The following is a 17,571-nucleotide window of genomic DNA, read 5'->3' on the forward strand; positions in this document are numbered from 1 at the left end:
TCTAGGGGCAGGCTCAGACCAACTGGGCCTCTCTGAAGCCCAATGAGGCCTCTATGCCCAGCCCAGGGGCCATTCCTCTAAGAAGCCTTTCCCAGCCTGGTTGAAATTCAGCTTCTCCCTCCCTGGCTGCAATTCAGGGCACACTTCCTGGACCCTTCAGAGGGGCTGGGCCTGTGTGCACTTGCCTCGCCTTTTTCCTGACATCCCACTAGGCTGGGCCCTCCCCTAAGCAGATTCACTTCACATCTTAAGGGCACTGGTGCTCAGGGTACCCGCTGAGCACATCCCCTCCTCTAACTCAACTGCGAAGAGCACAGCCAGCAGATTGAATTAAAGATCTAAGATTTGAGCCCGCAGAATTCAGTGGTTCAGAGTGGTTCTCTCTGTCTCTCTCTCTTGCTGGGTAGGGTGTGCTCTGGCAGTACTTGTGCCCGAAATCTGCCCTTTAGGTAACCTCCACATGGCTTCCGGAAGACAGCGGGTGCAACGCAGAGAGCACGGGCCTTGGGATCTGAGAGCCTCAACATTGCGCTTCCTGGCTGAATGGTCTTCAGGCCACTTAGCCCTTCTCCTGGAGAAGTGGGGGGTTATTAAGGCTCCAGGGCAACGCTGGGAGGAGGAAGGGGAAGGGAGGACCCAATAGGGTCCTCAGGGTTTTAGCAGGTTGCTTGCCCTCGCAGAACCGGGGCCCCTCTTCTGGAAAGTCTGGGCATTACAGATATCCTGGGGGCCTGTCCCTTTGGGAGTGGTCGGTTTTCCCCGACTGAGCTCCAGGTTTCAGAAGCCTGGCTGACTTGTTCGGTGGGCTCTGGACAGGGCCAAATGAATGACTGGAATGAATGGCTGCGGGTGGCCGAGAGGCTCCAGATCGGCGTGCAGCACCGCCTGAGAGTTTGAAACCACGAATTCGAATGTGGAGGCCAGAAAAGAGTCCGGCACTTCCCGCGTGGTTAAAGGGTGCCCTGCGGACGAGGGTGCCATCCCTTCTCGTCCGCCCACCGTGGCTCGGGCGCGCGCCCCTTCGCACCCACACCCGCGTGGCCCCGGGCGCGCTCCCCAGCCCCTCCCCCCACCCCGCGGGGCCCGGGGTGGGGGGTGGGGTTGCTGCGAGCCCGGCCCCTTCAGTTCCCGCGCTCGGCCCCTCCGGGTCCCAGGAAGTAGCCCGAGGCCTCGGCCCTCGCCCCGCCCCCTCCCTCCCGCGCTTATCACCTGCTGGCCCGGCGCGCGCGGGCGGGGACGGAGGGCTCGTGGGGAGCGCGCGGGCAGCCGGGTGCCGGGTCGCGGGAGGTGAAGCTCGGCGAGGATGGCGCCGCGAGCCCGGGGGCTGTGGCCGCTGCTGCTCGCGCTCTCGGGGCTGCTGGCGCTGGGCCCCAGCGTGCCGGCGGCCAAGCTCAACATCCCCAAGGTGCTGCTGCCCTTCACGCGGGCCACGCGCGTGAACTTCACGCTGGAGGCCTCGGAGGGCTGCTACCGCTGGTGAGGCGCGGCCCGGCGCGGGGCGGGGGCGGGAGGCGGGCCTCGGGCGTGGGCGGCCAGCCCGGCACTCTGCAGGTGCGCGGGCGCGGTGAAGAGGCCGCGGCCCCGAGCGACTCCGGCGGGGCCCGCGGCGCGCGGCCTAGTGGCCCGGCGGGCGCCCCCACCAGGCCCGCGCGGCAGGTGCGCCGACGCGCGCTCCCGGGCGCCGGGTTGGCGGCCGGCCGGCCACCAGCCCTGCGGCTGGTCGCGCGTGACCCGGCGGCGTGCGCTCAGGTCGCCGCCGCCACTGCGCATGGCGCCTCCCCGGCCTCTGCATGTTCCGGCGGGAGGGAGGTTGTGGGGAGTTGGCGGGTGGGTGTGCGGACCGGGGCCTAGTGGTGGCTGGACTTGGTATAGGGGGAAGAGGGGAGGGCGCGGAGGAAGGCCGTGTTCGGGCCTGGGGCTTCGGGAGGGACCTTATGTCCGAGGGAGAGGGTCGCGCCAGAGCCGCCCGGCCGGGGCTGCGCGTCCACGTGGTCTCACTACTGTCTAGGCAGGGAGAGGTGGTCAGGGCTCTGCAGAACCTGGTCTGGGGACGCAGCTTTCTGAAGTTTGTCTGGTGACAGCGACTCATCCTTGGCGCCGGACTGGTCGTGGGAATTGGCTTGTGGCGAAATGGAGAAGGTGTGTGTGGGAGTTGAATCCTGGCCTTCCGCCTCTTTGGAAGGAACGTCAACCTTAGATGAAAGATTTCTCAAAGGAAGCCCGAGGTTTTTACAGATGAGAGAGGCAAGGGAATGGTTTGTGATTCAGCCCCAGTTGCCTAGAGAGCAGGGCCGGTCTAGATCCCTAGCCTCCTGGGGGAACTCGGGAGTTCTCCACCCATCGTGGAGGATGTGATCTGGGAACCCCAGGAACTGAGGAAACCAGAGGTCCTCCCCGTTCCCCACCCTCCAAGGTAGCCCGGCAGGGTGATGTGCCGTCCTTCATACCGAGAGGAAAGGGCCTAAAGTGGCCTCCAGGCTTCCATCCCGGTAGGCTCACTCCTAGCAGGGCAGACGACGGCCTGGGTGTCATGAGGCCCTACCCTACCTCACAGGCCACCTTGCTTGAGATGGAAAGGAGGGTCCCCGTGCTCCTACCCACGTGCCACACTCTTGCTTGTTTCAAGGCTAGTCCCTGTTAACAAGGTGTGCTTACATCAGCAAGATGAATTGCATTGTCTGTTGGGATAGTAGTCTGTGCACATCCGCAAGCCTGGTGGTGCCCAGAGCTGACGGCCTTCTTTCATACTTGCATTGCTAGTACCTATTTGTTTTCTGATCATGAGCCTCCTGAAATAAGGACAGTCCATGTCAGCCAGATGCTTTGGGTTTAGTGCCTTGTGCACCTGGTGGGTCCTATTTCTGGCTTGATATCACAGGCTGATCTCCTCTTTAAGTTTTCTGTATCCATGTACTGGGCCCTGTCTGGTCCATACTTTGCAAGGGATGGATGTGCTCATTCTCTGGTGGACATTATCTATTTTCTTGATATGGGGGCAAGAAAAAGGAAGCTGGCTATTAAAAACAGCTGGCTTCAATTGTATCCTTTGGATGGATTTGTATGCTACTTCCTCTAAGATTCTGTAGCGGTATTTTCTTTTTTTTCCTAACCGCATTTTCTTTTCTCAAAAGAGCTGATGGATGTTAATTTACTTGTATAGCTTCTTAGGAGGAAGGGAAAAAAATTTTTCAATCTCTGATGCATCAGAGGAGTGCTCAGTACCTTACAATTTGTCTTGAATCAGATCCATGGTTTTCACTGCAAATGTGTGACTGCTTCTCTTAAGTGTCTCTCCAAGGTGTTTAGTGGTTGTGATTTCCCCCCTTAACTTCACAGGAAAATCTTTTGTCGATCAAGCATCGAAAATATTTTCTTTATTTTTAGCATGCTCTTCCTAGTTCAGTTCCTGCATTTTTTAGTTTTTGAAGAGTCTCTGGAGGTTTGAAGAGTGGGCTTGCAGACAAGCCATGGCTCCACACTCATGGACACCTGGGAGGAAAATAGCCTCTTCACCCAAGCAGTTCATTGTTGAGTCTGTGAGTAGGAGAACAGAGAAAATTAAAACCCTCCTGGACCTTGGAGAATTCTTGCTCATCCTTTGAATTTATAGCCACACTCTCGTTTATTGGAATCACTGTGTGCCTGAGCCAGTGGCTTTAGGTTTACTTTTCCTGTTTCTTGATTTTATAGCATCAACTAATCAGGCAGTTTTAAGGCCCTGAGCCCCAGAAAGGGAAGTGCTCGAGTTGAGCAAGAACCCTGGGAGGGGGCGTGCCCCCTGTCCTACTCCTTTCAGGGACTTGCAGCCTCCCTTCCATCACACCCAGCATCGCTGGTTAGGGGACACGTTCCTGATTCTTTTTTGATATTTTGTGTTATTGAAAGTAGTCCAAAGTATGTTTTTAGCTTCTTTTTAAGGTATCCTTTTCACACGGAATGACACAATAGAGAAAGTTGGAAAAAGGGAAGGGAGAAACAGAAGTAAACCTTAATCCTTTGTAACCCAGTCACCCTTTTGTTTTCCTTTCAGTCACTTATTTTTCCCCTCAGAGCTCAAATTTGGTGTTCAGGCCACTGGGGAACCCCTTCTCTGCCATCACCAGTGACCGTTAAAGCCCAACTGTTTTCCTATGCTGCTTCATGATCTTAGGTTTTCAGTGTCTGAGCACTGTTATCAGCTTTGGTTGAGGTCCAGGGTGTTGTGGATTCTGCAGGGGGCTGCCCTGCCCTGGAGAGAGTCAGACAGGCCTTGCCTTATGGAGAGGGTGGTCTGCTGGGAGGTGAGAAAGGAGAGGAGAGGGAGCAAGGATGTGGTAACAGAGAAAGTCCAGCCCTGGGCTGATTCTGCTGGTTGGCCTTCCCTGGTTCAAGTCCGAGACTCAGCTTTTGAATTTTTTTCCCCCATTGTCACTCAGCCACTGGCTAGCCCCCTGTTGATGGAGTGGGGTGGAAGGGGGGGGGCGGCAAATGCAGCCCCCCAGCCTCTGGGTGAAGCACCCCTGTTGGCCAAGGTGTTTGCCTGAATAAAGTTATAGGTGTAAACTTTGAGCTGCAACTCCAGCTGGGGTGGGGGTGGGCAGACCTGCCTGGTAAAGAGCCTCTGGCAGGGCACAGGCAGCCAGAGCCCACTGTATTGAACTCTGCCCAGATGCCTCGTCCTGCTCTCCTGGGCCTGAAAATCTCCCCTGGGTACCCTGCAGCTGTCTGATACGTCAGCCAGGCTTGTTCTGAAGCCAGGGTGCCTGCTCTCACCATGAGCTGGGTGCTTGTAGGGGTATAAGGGCCCTCCCTGCTGCCTGGGCCCCACATAGAGGGACTCCTCCATGGAGCACGCCATGTGCTGGGCAGCTCAGGGCACCTTTGGAGAGTCAGTGGGCAGTGAGATCCCACAGTCCCTCTGTCCCTGCTGACACATAACTGCGGGAGACCTAAGGCCAAGAGTGTCCCAGGACCCCCTTCCTGACCCCAGCCAGGGAAGCTGGGAGAAGAGGTGAAGCGAAGGGTTTTCTCTGGGGCCTCTTTAAAGCCCTCTGCACCTGGCCAGGTGTGCTATCCAGCCCAGCTGCTTTCTGCTCAGAGCCTGCAGGGTAGAAGTGGGTGCGCTGGTCCTGGGCAGGGAAGGCAGTCGGAGCTGAGGGAGGCTGGAGAAGCAGCTCTGAATGAAAATGAAAAGTTTGCGATGTGGGAGCACAACAGAAAGGGCTTCAGTGTAACCAGAGGCCTAGTGTTCTGCACCCCATTCATTTGGCCTGTCTGCCCCAAACCAGTGCTTCTGCCCCCCAGTCTAGAGCATCTGTCTTTGACAGCCCATTTGGGGGCTCCATGTGTCTTAACACAGCAGGATCAAACCTCTCCTTGCTTGGCCAGGGGCCTCAGGTCAGGTGGAGGTCCTATTTGGCATCATTTCTGGCAGTTAGAGGTTTGGACAGAGACACCAAAGCCCCTGCAGTGCTCGCTGTGAAGGGCTGTCCTGCCAGTGCCTGGGGATGAGCCCTGACCTACAGGGATGTCACAGGCAAGGACTGGGGCTAACCACTAGGCGTGGAATATTTGTGACTTTTCCGATGAGCCAGCTCATGGGGCTTGGGGTGGTCAGCAGGCAGGGAAGGCCCTGCTTTCATGGAACTTGTAGTGGATTGTGGGAGTAAACGGTAAGCCACAATGAAATGCCTGCATTTCCTGTGATAGGATTCTGTGAAAGCAGCATGTTGTGATAAGGACTGCAGGGGGCGTGCCTTTTTGGAAAAGGTGACAGGAAGGAGGTAGCCTGGGCCTGGCTCTCCCCTCTGCACAGGCCTTGCACGGTTGGTGGGGCCTCGCCCCTGCCTACCCACCCCCTCCATCTGCAGAGGGAGGTGACAGGAAGTGTGTGTTGACTTGAGTGGTTTTCTTTGCTTCCTTTGAGGGGGTGGGAGCGAGGTGGGGGGTGATGCTCTGGCCCTGGAGGAGGTTCCACCCCATGGGCCCTGCCTCTGACCCTACCTCTGCCCTCTGGGCTGGACCATAGGTGGGGGAGGGAGGCTGCATCTTCCTCTGCCCCACCCACCCCTTCTTCGCTCAGCTGTCACTTCTCCTTTTTCCTCTGTCACCTTCTGGCCTGACCCTCCAGGTCCTTGGGCTCCCCTGTTCCCATCTGAAAACAGTGGGGAGCAACTCCCCCGAAGCAGTGCCTCCCAGAGCACAGACTGTTTGTCCGCTGGAATTTCAAAATTCTGTCTGCCCATTAGAGACTTTTAGGATAAAAGGTCATCTCTGGGGCCCATATGTTGTTTACATTTTATTTTAAATGGTGGTAAAATGTACGTATTATAAAATTAACTACCATAACCATTTGAAGTGTCTAGTTCAGTGGCATTAAGTCGATTCACGCTGTCTTACAATCATCACCACTGTCTATCACATAATTTTTTCATCTTTCCAATAACCACTAACCCCTCTCCCCTCCCCCAGCCCCTATACCCACATTCTGCTTTCCTTATGCTCTGTAATATCTGCCAGTTTCTGTTGCAGGCAACACTGTCCCCCTTACCCCCAGAATCTGGTAACACTGTTTCGATCCATGTTTGTTTTGTGGTTACCTTGGATGAGAGGTTTTCTAGTTACACTAGTGTTAGAAGCTTTCCTTTAAAAATACTTTTTCAATAAAGAAGAATCAATTTAAAAAGCAGAAGTAGAACCTCCATATGCCATGGGCACAGCCCTAAAAAGACAAAAAAGACAACAACAACAACAAATAAATAAAAAGCAAAAGTAAGAATAAGATACAAAGGTTACTTGGATACAACCCGTGGGGAAGGCCTGGTGGACATGCAAGTGTCTAGGCAGCTGTCCCTGTGGGAAGGTGGGACTGGTGGCCAGAGCTGCAAATCCGGAGATGGGGACTTTGAATGTTGCGGGTGGGGGTGGAGGGAACCAAATAGCAGAACCAGTTTTTCTGCTAATTCCTTTGCATATTTTGCATGCTTTCCCCCAACTCAATCCTAAAAGCAAAAGAAAACACCTTTTCATCTGGAGCTTCCAAGCTGAGTAGTGGCAGAGCCCTATTCAAAACCAGGTGGCAGACTAGAGCTAGCTCAGACTGAGACACACAGAGGAATGTGCTAGCCCTGCGCATCGCGGCTGCCTCACCCAGCTTCCTTCAGTAGGTTTAGGGAAGTCAGCAGCAGTTAAGAAGCAGCATTAAGGGTGTATGTGGGGCAGAGGGTGATGAAAGAGGAGATGAGCCATCTTTCGTGGCAGGGGCGGGGGGGGGAGGGCAGAAGTTAGGTTTGGCAGCCTGGACCTTGCTCTCCTATGGGCACCCCCGGGTAGGGGGAGGCTGCTGGCTCTGTTTTCAACAATCTGGGTGCATGGGGGGCAGTGTCTGGACCAGGGGTCTAGAGCCAGGCCTGGCTGAGGTGTTTTCCAGGACTGTAACCTTGGGCTGGTTACTTCATATCCAAGCAAGGGTTTCCTCATGTATCAGATGGGGGCTTCAATGGGATTGCGGGGAGGTGCATGGAATACTTGTGATGTGTTTTGTTCTGTGCCTGACACATAATAAGCACATAATAAATGACAGATTGTTGTTGTTTGTTTATGTGTCTTTATTTATTTATTTTTTAATTTATTTATTTTTTATTTTTTGCTTTTTAGGACCGCACCCGTAACACATAGAAGTTCCCAGGCTAGGGGTTGAATCAGAACCACAGCTGCTGGCCTTCACCACAGCCACAGCAACATGGGATCTGAGGTGCATCTGCAACTTACACCACAGCTCACCCCAGCAATGCCTGATCCTTAACCCACGGAGCAGGGCCAGGATCAAACCTGTGTCCTCATGGATACTAGTTGGGTTTGTTACCATTGAGCCACAATGGGAGCTCCAGTTTATGTGTTTTTAAATATAGTACCAGTAGTTTGAATGAAATAAGGCAGCAAGTCTTGAAGGATTCAGTAAGCAGATTTCACCTGTCCAGACTCTCCTGACACATGGACAGGGCCTTGGATCCAGGGTTGGGTGGTGCCCTGACAGCAGGGCTGAGGTCAGGCTTCACACAGGGAAGGGGTGGACAGGTCAAGCATAAATGATCACAATCTAGAGGGACTCAGGATTTCTTCCTTTCTTTAAAAAGCACAGTTCTTGGAGTTCCCATTGTGGTGCCGTGCAAACGAATCCGACTAGGAACCATGAGGTTTCGGGTTCAATCCCTGGCCTCGCTAAGTGGGTTAAGGATCCGGCGTTGCTGTGAGCTGTGGTGTAGGTCGCAGACGCTGCTCAGAACTGGTGTTGTGGCTGTGGTGTAGGCTGGTGGCTACAGCTCTGATTAGACCACTAGCCTGGGAACCTCCATATGTCGCAGGTGTGGCCCTAAAAAGACAAAAAATAAAATAAAATAAATAAAATAAAAAGCACAGTTCTGGAGTTCCCGTCGTGGCTCAGTGGTTAACGAATCCGACTAGGAACCATGAGGTTGTGGATTCGGTCCCTGCCCTTGCTCAGTGGGTTAATGATCCGGCGTTGCCATGAGCTGTGGTGTAGGTCACAGACGCGGCTCGGATCCCACGTTGCTGTGGCTCTGGTGTAGGCCGGTGGCTACAGCTCCGATTGGACCCCTAGCCTGGGAATCTCCACATGCCGTGGGAGCGGCCTAAGAAATAGCAAAAAGACAAAAATAAATAAATAAATAAATAAATAAAAATAAAAATAAATAAAAAGCACAGTTCTTGTGGTCAGGATCTTGCCAAACACCTCAGGGCCAGAAGCCCTTCCTCTGGACACCTCCTCCTGGTCCCGAACTTGAGGGCTTACTGTGTGTGAGGCCTTGATTAGAACTTTATGTTTGTCATCTATCCGATCTACCCAGCCCTTTGTAGCAAGCACCATTTTTCTTCCCATTGAGCAGATGAGAAAACAGAGACCCAGGGGGGGTGAAGTTGTTTGCTCAAGGTCGTACAGCTGGTGAGTGTCCAGTGACTTTTCCATCTTGGGCTGTCACCTTCCAGCAGACATGAGCCATGTCAAGACCTTGTCGCCCTCACCCGGTGTGCCAGGGGCCTGGGGAAGCCCTGAAGCCCCTCCTCTGGGCCTTGGGGCAGACAGGCAGAGTGCTGACTGCCAGTTGAGATGCAGGGAATAGCTAGCATGCATCCTTTCTGTGGGGTGGCAGTTCATTTAAATGGGACAGAGGGAGGTCTCACTGCTCTCTGCTGTTGTGTGTTCTGTATCCTGGGGAAAACACTCATATGGTGGGAGGAGTCACACAGACCTGGCTGTGAGCACTGGCCCTGCCACTTACAACTATGTGGCTTTGGGGAAGTTACTCAACCCCTTTGAGCCTGTTTGGTTTTCCCATGTAGGCCATGTGTGTGTGTATCTACCCCCCATATATGTGTATATATAGATGGAGGGGGAGAGAAGTATATTACAAAGAATCGTGTCATGTGATCATGGAGGCTGGCAAGTCCTGAGATCTGCATCGTGAGTGGGCCAGCTGGAGACGCACAGGCTGGCAGGCTCAAGACCCAGGATGCAGTGATGTTTCAGTTCAGGTTTGAAGGCTGTCAGGCAGGAGGGACTCTCACTGGCAGATGGGGCAGCCTTTTTGTTCTATTCAGGCCTCAGCTGATTGTGTGAGGCCCAGCACATTGGGGGGCAGTCTGCTTTACTCAGTCTGCTGTTTTAAATACTGTCAAGCCCAAACACCCTCAGACACATGCAGAGTAACATTTGACCAAGTAGCTGGGCTCCTTGGCCCAGCCAGGTTGACACACAAAAATCAACCATTATGGAGTTCCTGCTGTGGCACAATGGGATTGGCAGTGTCTTGGGAGCACTGGGATGCAGGTTCAATCCCTGACCTGGCACAGTGGGTTAAGGATCCAGCATTGCCATAGCTGTGGCTTAGGTCAAAACTATGACTAGGATCTGTTCCCTGGCCTGGGAACTCCCTGGCCAAAAAAGAACGATAACAAATTATTCATCACACTCGCCCAGCACCCTTCTGTCTTGTAGTTGTGGTCTCTGGGTCTCTCCATGTTTGCCAGGCATGAGGTGCTGCTGCCTGTCAGCCCCTCTTATCTCCTCCCTGCCCTCCATCTGGGTCTGCCTGATGTGGGCCTGTGGGGTGGATAACCATCATGTCTGTGAAGAGTGACCCATCCTCCCTCAGTGGAGAAGGTGATACTCCTCTTGCTGGATGCTGCAGCAGAAACCTTCCAGAACTGCACATGGAGGCCAGCTCCCCCCCCCCCCCCCCCCCCCCCCCCCCGCCACCAGGAGAGCTGCCTCAGACCCTGGGCCAGCACTTGTGGTTTCAGAGCTGTGAGGTGCAGCCTCAGTGCTTCTGCAGGGCCAAGAAGTGGTTTGAAAAGCAGGAAGTGTCGAGGTTGGGCTTGGGACACCTGTGTCCTGACTCTGGCCCTCAGAGTGGCCCTAAACCATCCCTTTCTTCCTTTTGAGCCTCAGTTTACTTACCTGTGAAATGAGGGCACAGCTGTCCTCTAAGTTACATCCAGTGTTAGAGGGAAAGTCTTTTATTCAGAAGTTAGAATAGTACAGACAAGGCAGAGTATAGTGAATACCTGCATTCCTACCATCAAAATTAGCTGTTGTCAGAGTTCCTGTCGTGGCACAGCGGAAACGAATCCAACTAGGAACCACGAGGTTGCAGGTTCAATCCCTGGCCTTGCTCAGTGGGTTATGGATCCGGCGTTGCCGTGAGCTGTGGTGTAGGTCACAGATGAGGCTCGGATCCTGCGTTGCTGGGGCTGTGGTGTAGGTGGGCAGCTGTAGCTCCAATTAGACCCCTAGCATGGGAACCTCTGTATGCCACGGATACGGCTCTTAAAAAAAAAAAAAAAAAGGAGTTCCCGTCGTGGCGCAGTGGTTAACAAATCCGACTAGGAATCATGAGGTTGCGGGTTTGATCCCTGCCCTTGCTCAGTGGGTTAACGATCCGGCGTTGCCGTGAGCTGTGGTGTAGGTCGCAGACGCGGCTCGGATCCTGCGTTGCTGTGGCTCTTGGCATAGGCTGGCAGCTACAGCTCCGATTCGACCCCTAGCCTGGGAACCTCCATATGCTGCGAGAGCGGCCCACGAAATAGCAAAAAGACCAAAAAAAAAAAAAAAAAAGAATTAGCTGTTGTTAATGTGCTGTTTCCAACCTGGCTTTTTTGGGGTAAGGAATAAAAATTAAGGGTAAAGCTGCAGCTCCTTTGCTGCCCCGCCCAGTTCTCCCCGCCTCACCCTCCGCAGTCTCTATTCTGAGTTTGAGTTTGAGACAGTGTTTACTTTCCCATTATAATCCCTGACAAACACCTTCGGATGTGCTTTTTCACCCAGTGTTTTCTGAACTGCACCATGACGGGGACACCAGACACCACCCAAGGGCAGGTGACTGCTGCTCTTAAAGGCACAGCCAAAGCACACAGGGCCTCAGAGTGTCCCAGATGGAGTCAGATGACTGAAAATAACTCTCTGCTGGTAATGGAAACACCACCCCAGACTGTCTTAAAGCCTTTGGAGACAGTTGCTATGAGCCCTCCCTATCAGGCGCGGGTCCTAGTGAGAGGGGTAGTGGGGGGACACCCCATGGTGTGCCCAGTCCTGGCCCTCAGCCTCCTGCTGCCGCCCTCAGCACTTTAGCCTTTCTTCCGAAGCTTTCCAGTTTTCCCAGCTCCCCATGAAGGTGGAGCCTGGCTCCCTTGCACAGTGCTTAGCTGAGGTGAGCAGGTGCAGGCATCCAGGCCATGCTGGAGCAGAGGCCGTGTCCCCTTGGGGGGCCCTGTTTTTTGCTGGATCTTGCTGCAGGCCCAGGGGTGTGGGTACCTCCTCCCAGGCTGCCGCCTTGGCTGCTCTGTCTTATCTTCACACTGCACTTAGTGCCCTTGCATCTGCCCTCAGTGTGAAGAGCAGCGACTTTCTTAAGAGCTGCTGAGAGCACTCAGGCCCTGGCAGTGATTAAAGTCACCCCAAGGAGGAGAACTGGGAGGGCTGCTTGCCCACCTGGCTGTCCACCTGCAGGCCCAACCTGTGGCCACTCACCGCACGGAACTCAGTGGCCGAGCTGCAGCTGGGGCAATGTGTCTGAAAGATGATGTTTGGGCTGCATTGGGCTAGGTAAATAAGTGGAATTAAAATTAGCTTCACCTGGTACTTTTCTGCAATGTGAACTTAAGAATGCCTCAGGGAGTTCCTGTTGTGGCTCAGTGGGTTAAGAACCTGACTAGTATCCATCAGGATGTGGGTTCAATCCCTGGCCTTGCTTACTGGGTTAAGGATCTGGTGTTGCCATGGCTGTGGTGTAGGCCGGCAGCTGCAGCTCCAATTAGACCCCTAGCCCGGGAACCTCTGTATGCCTCTAGCCCTGGAAGTTCCATATGCTACAGATGTGGCCATAAAAAGAAAAAAAAAGAAAAAAAAAGTGTCTCAGCAGAGCACAGAGGGTTCTTAGGGCAGTGACAGTACGTGGGGTGACATTGATGGTGGACAAGTGTCATTATACTTTTGTCCAAACCAGTGGAATGTGCAGCCCCAAGAGTGAGCCCTCGTGTGAACTGTGGACTCTGGTGGTGATAGTTCAGTGTGGGTTCATGAGTTGTGACAATGCACCATATGATGGGGGGTGTGGATGGTGAGGAGGCTTCATGTTGTGGTGGTAGAGGGTGTATGGGAACTCTCTGCCCTTTCCACTCAGTTTTGCTGAGAGCCTAAAACCGCTCTAAAAAATAAAGTCTTTTTATTACACTTGTTACTTTTTTTGGCCATGCCCTCGGCATGAGGAAATTCCAGGCCAGGGTTTGAACCTACACCACAGCTGTACCAGAACTGAGTCCTTAACACGCTGGGCTGGGAGGGAACCCCTCACCTGATACTTTTTAATAAGGCAATTAGGAAATTTTATTTTATTTTTTTCGTCCTTGCCGCACCCAGGGAATCTGGCGGTTCCTAGTTTAGGGGTCCAATCAGAACTATAGCTACCGGCCTCCACCACAGCCACAGCAACATGGGATCCAAGCTGTGTCTTTGACCTATATCACAGCCCACAGCAATGTTGGATCTTTAACCCACTGAGTGAGGCCAGGGATCAAACCCGAATCCTCATGGATGAGGATTCATTAATTGCTGGGCCACGAGGGGAATTCCTGCATTTAGGAAACTTTAAATGTCACCCACCATGTGTTTCTATCAGACAGGGCGGCTTAGGGCCATAGCCTTGCAGCCCCAGAGGTGCCAAGTGAGGGGTGCTGTGCTTCCTGCCAGGATGCGAGGGCTACAAGTGTCTCGGGCAGCTCAAGGAAGGCCTGGGCATGGCAGGGGGACTTCAGGCTTCTCCGACTTGAACTAGGACAGTCTGCTCTTATCTGCATTGATTTCTTTATTGGGATTCTGTCCAAGATTAATTCACTGCCCTGAAGGAGTGAGAAAAGAGCTTGTCATCAGTGTTCTATTCTTGAGGAAGCTGAGGTTCAGTGGGGGTGGAAGTTTAGGGCCCAGACTGGGTGCTCAGGTCCCTGGCTCCCAGGGGCCACTGAACAAGACACTGTTTCTCAAAAGTAGAAGCAGGAAATGATGACGTGCCTTATTTTTTAAGATGGACTTTATTTTTAGGCAGTTTTAGATTTATTAAAAAATTGAGCCAAGTTACAGCAATTTCCACTATTGTACCCCATCTGCCCTGGCATTCCCCACCGTCAGCATCCCCCACCTCCACAGATGGTGTATTTGTTAAAAAACAGTGAACCTACATCGACATGTTATCATCCAGAGTCCACACTATTCATAGTTGGTATCAGTCTTCCAATGTAGACACCTGTAATAAGTTGTAACATTGTTAGGGTATCATACAGCATAGTCACAAAGCCCTAAAAATCCTTTGTGTGGCTTCTTCATTCATCACTCCCCCTGTCATTTAAACATTTTTTAAAAATTGGGAATGATTTTAGATTTACAGGAAGGTTGCAAAGATAATCCAGAGAGTTCCTTTATACCCTTCACTCAGCTTTCTCTCAAGTTGACATCCTTCAAAACCAGGAAGGTTGTGAAAAGGAAAAAATGAGCACTGGTACGTGACTTACCTAAACCCGGGACCACTTGGATTGTCAGTTAATCCACCGAGCTTCCCTTTCTGTTCCTGCATCCAAGCCAGGGTCCTCTACCTTGTTCGTCTCTTTAGTCTGATCTGTGTGTTTTCTATTTTTGCCCTCATTTACATGTTGGCTCTGTTGTGTGTGTGCACGTGGGTGCACACATGGGGAGCTCTGACCCCCTTGGAAGTCACCAAGCTGTGACGGCTGCATGGCCGGGTGAGAGGTGCCCAGGGGGCTGCCTCACCTCCCTGTCTGGGTGCCCGTTCCTGCCCTGTGTGGCCTCCTGTGGTCTCTGAAATGCTCTTTCCTTGGGGGGGGTCCCTCCATGGGGGGACCACACGTGCATTTCCCTGGGAGCTTAACATTTCTCTCCTCAGCCGTGGGTGAGGTTTATTTCCAGGGTAGAGGTGTGTACCCTTGGGTTTGTGCCATCCCAGTGTCCTTGGTGAGCTGGCAGAGCCCGCTGTGCCTGCCTGGCCTTGGGGACAGTCAGCGTCGACTTGGAGATGTCTCTTTGGCTGTGTTTCACACCAACTGCTTTTTAGCACCAGGCCATTTTTACACGTTTTCTTCTGAATAACCCAGAATGTTAATGTTCCCGTGAGTTGAAAAGGGAGGGGGCGGTAGCCCTGCCTCCCGAGAGCCTGCCCCAGGCTGGACACTGGCTGAGTGCAGCCCTGGGAGCTTGGGTGCCCTCCTGGGGACCTCCCCACCCAGAACTCACTGATGTCAGCACCACCTCTGCTCTGTTAAGTGGGCATTGGGTTAGATTGTTCACCTGCTCCATGGCCCAGGAGCTGGTCATTGCCCTCAGATTAAGTCCTAAGCTCCTTACTGTGGCTTTCCAGTGCCTCCCCAACCGCAGCACCCATCTCCTTGACCTCAGCACCCCATCTCCTTGGGTCCCAGGGCACAGATGACCCTACCTCTGTCCTTGGAGCCCACTGGTAGCTCCCCACCCAGGGCCCCCCACAGCACCGATCTTTGTGTGGTGGTACCTGGAGTCTGCCCTGGGAGAGGCACTGTCTGCAGTGATGCTGGTGGCCTCTGCTCACCCAGCGCTTCAGGGCAGTGGCCGCTTTGTTGGTCCCCACTCATCCATCTCACTGTGCCAGGCGCTGTTATCATCTTGTGTGTAGATGAGAAGCCGTGGCCCTGACCCACGTGCCTCCTGTCACACCGTCCCTTGTCCCTTCGTCTGGTTATTCCAAGGCCGGGTCCCCATGGGACGTCATCTCATGGATGTGCAGATCCATCTGCCCTCCACCCACTTTCCCAATGACAGCTGTCCCTGTGCACTGGGCCACGTGGCTGTTGTTGCTGTCCCGTTGGTGAGCTCTGGGCTTTGTCGAGCCTGTTGGGGACAGATGCTTAATGCCCACAGGCTGCCGTGTTCCAGGTCTGCCTAGCGGTCAGCAGGTACATGGCCTCTCCTCCCTGGAACCATAGACAGGCTTCTCCCATCATTATCTCCAGTTCTGTAGAATAGTCTTGGAAGTTACTGTTGATCATGGTGTTGTTTCCATGTCCAGGCTCCTGTTTGAAGTGCTGAACAGGGCTGTGTGCAAGGAGGGCCTGGGCCCGGCCGTCTCTGCTAGGCTTGAAGCTGATGGAGTCAGCCCCCTCCATCCTGCGTCTGGGGCAACTGTGCTTCTGATCCCAGCCCTGCCTCTCTGGGCGGCTCCAGAGAATAAATTCTTGTCCTCTCTCCACAGGTCATCGACCCGGCCGGAGGTGGCCGGCATCGAGCCGCTGGGCCTGGAGGAGCAGCAGTGCTCCCAGAAGGCAGTGGTGCAGGCCCGCCTGTCCCAGCCTGCCCGCCTGACCAGTATCATCTTCGCGGAGGACATCAGTAAGGGCCCTCTGGTCCCTGGCAGGGACAGGGTGGGGAATGAGGAACAGCCCACTGAGGCCTCGGGCCTGGGGCCTGCAGAGCCCATGGCCACGTCTATAGGAGGGGCCACCACACAAGCAGCGCAGCCTGGTTCCTCCTGCCAGCACCTCTTGCTGCTCCTCCATTGAAGTGGAGGCTGGCTTTCATTTCCAAGTTATTACTTGTTACACAGACAACTCTTGACAGGCATTGCTTCAAAATAAAGAAAGTGATGCAGTCTTCCACTTGCCATATTTCATTGACCATATTATGTCATAAATGCTTAGAAAAACAATTGGTCTTCTATCATGATTTCCTGCTACCTCACATGATCTGAAAGACTTCCCATTTCGTTAAGAATTATTATTATTATTTTGGTCTTTTTGTCTTTTTAGGGCTGCACTCACAGCATATGGAGATTCCTGGGCTAGGGTCTAATCAGAGCTACAGCTGCCGGCCTATGCATGGGATCCGAGCTGTGTCGGTGACCTACATCTCAGCTCACGGAAACCTCAGATCCCTAATCCACTTAGCGAGGCCAGGGATTGAACCCACATCCTCATGGATGCTAGTAGGTTCGCTAACCACTGAGCCATGACGGGAATTCCATTATAGAATTATTTTTAATGGCCAAATAATATTCTTTTTTTTTTTTTTGCTTTTTAGGGCCATACCCACAGCATATGGAGGTTCCCAGGCTAGGGGTCCAATCAGAGCTACAGCTGCCAGCCTACCACAGCCACAGCAACTCTAGATCTGAGCCGTGTCTGTGACCTACACCACAGAACTCGTGGCAACACCAAATCCTTAACCCACTGAGCGAGGCCAGGGATTGAACCTGCAACCTCACAGTTCCTAGTCAGGTTTGTTTCCGCTGTGCCACGACAGGAACTCCCTGCATAATATTCTTAACAAGAGATTGTGCTATAAGCATTCCCTTATATTGGACATTCAGATTGTTTTCAAATGTTTGTTTCTATATAGAAAAATAAATACTTTTATATAGAGAACAATTTTGGGTTCTTTTAGGTTATTTCCTGCCAAAGAAAGATTTTCAGCTTGACTGCATATGAATTTTTTTTTCTTTCTTTTTGGCTATACCCACGGCATTTGGAAGTTCTCGGGCCAGGGATCCAATCTGAGCTGCAGCTGTGATGAACACCCTAGCTCCAGCAATGAGAACCTCTGTATTATACACTCCTGCATAATTTTAAGGCTTTTGCTTAATGGGGCTGAATTGCTCTCACAAAGTTACAGGTATGTGGGGTTTTATGTGATGCTTGGAGAAAGGTCAGAATGAGTCTTTGTCACATGTGGTTATCATTATACTAGATGATTCTCCAGGTAATGCCATTTGTATATCTTGATGGAGCAAGTAAAAATCTGTGTGTGTGTATACACACTCTTTTATGCTATATCACAGTTGATAGTTTTATAAGAAACAGTTTAGGAGTTCCCATCATGGTGCAGCAGAAACAAATCTGACGAGGAACCAGGATGTCGTGGCTTCGATCCCTGGCCTCACTCAGTGGGTTAAGGATCTGGCATTGCTGTGAGCTGTGGTGTAGGCTGGCAGCCATAGCTCCGATTAGACCCCTAGCCTGGGAACCTCCATATGCCACTAGTGT

The 17,571-nt window shown here is 52.9% G+C and overlaps 1 protein-coding gene across 4 annotated transcripts in view; it reads left to right on the forward strand.

Moving 5' to 3' along the window:
* Positions 1-1,215: 1,215 nt before the first annotated feature.
* The window catches only part of NUP210 (nucleoporin 210), an 89,557-nt gene continuing 73,201 nt past the window's right edge, over positions 1,216-17,571 (forward strand). For 2 of the 4 annotated variants that reach the window (XM_047781957.1, XM_047781949.1), the window contains exons 1-2: positions 1,217-1,476; positions 15,786-15,922. In XM_047781957.1, coding sequence (XP_047637913.1) covers positions 1,304-1,476; positions 15,786-15,922 — 310 coding nt within the window. In that variant the 5' untranslated portion in view covers positions 1,217-1,303. Of the gene's footprint in view, positions 1,477-15,785; positions 15,923-17,571 lie in introns of all 4 variants that reach the window. The other 2 variants (XM_047781968.1, XM_047781940.1) reach the window with 2 other exon arrangements.

This window comes from Phacochoerus africanus, chromosome 1 (assembly GCF_016906955.1).
Source record: "Phacochoerus africanus isolate WHEZ1 chromosome 1, ROS_Pafr_v1, whole genome shotgun sequence".
Lineage (NCBI taxonomy): Eukaryota > Metazoa > Chordata > Mammalia > Artiodactyla > Suidae > Phacochoerus > Phacochoerus africanus.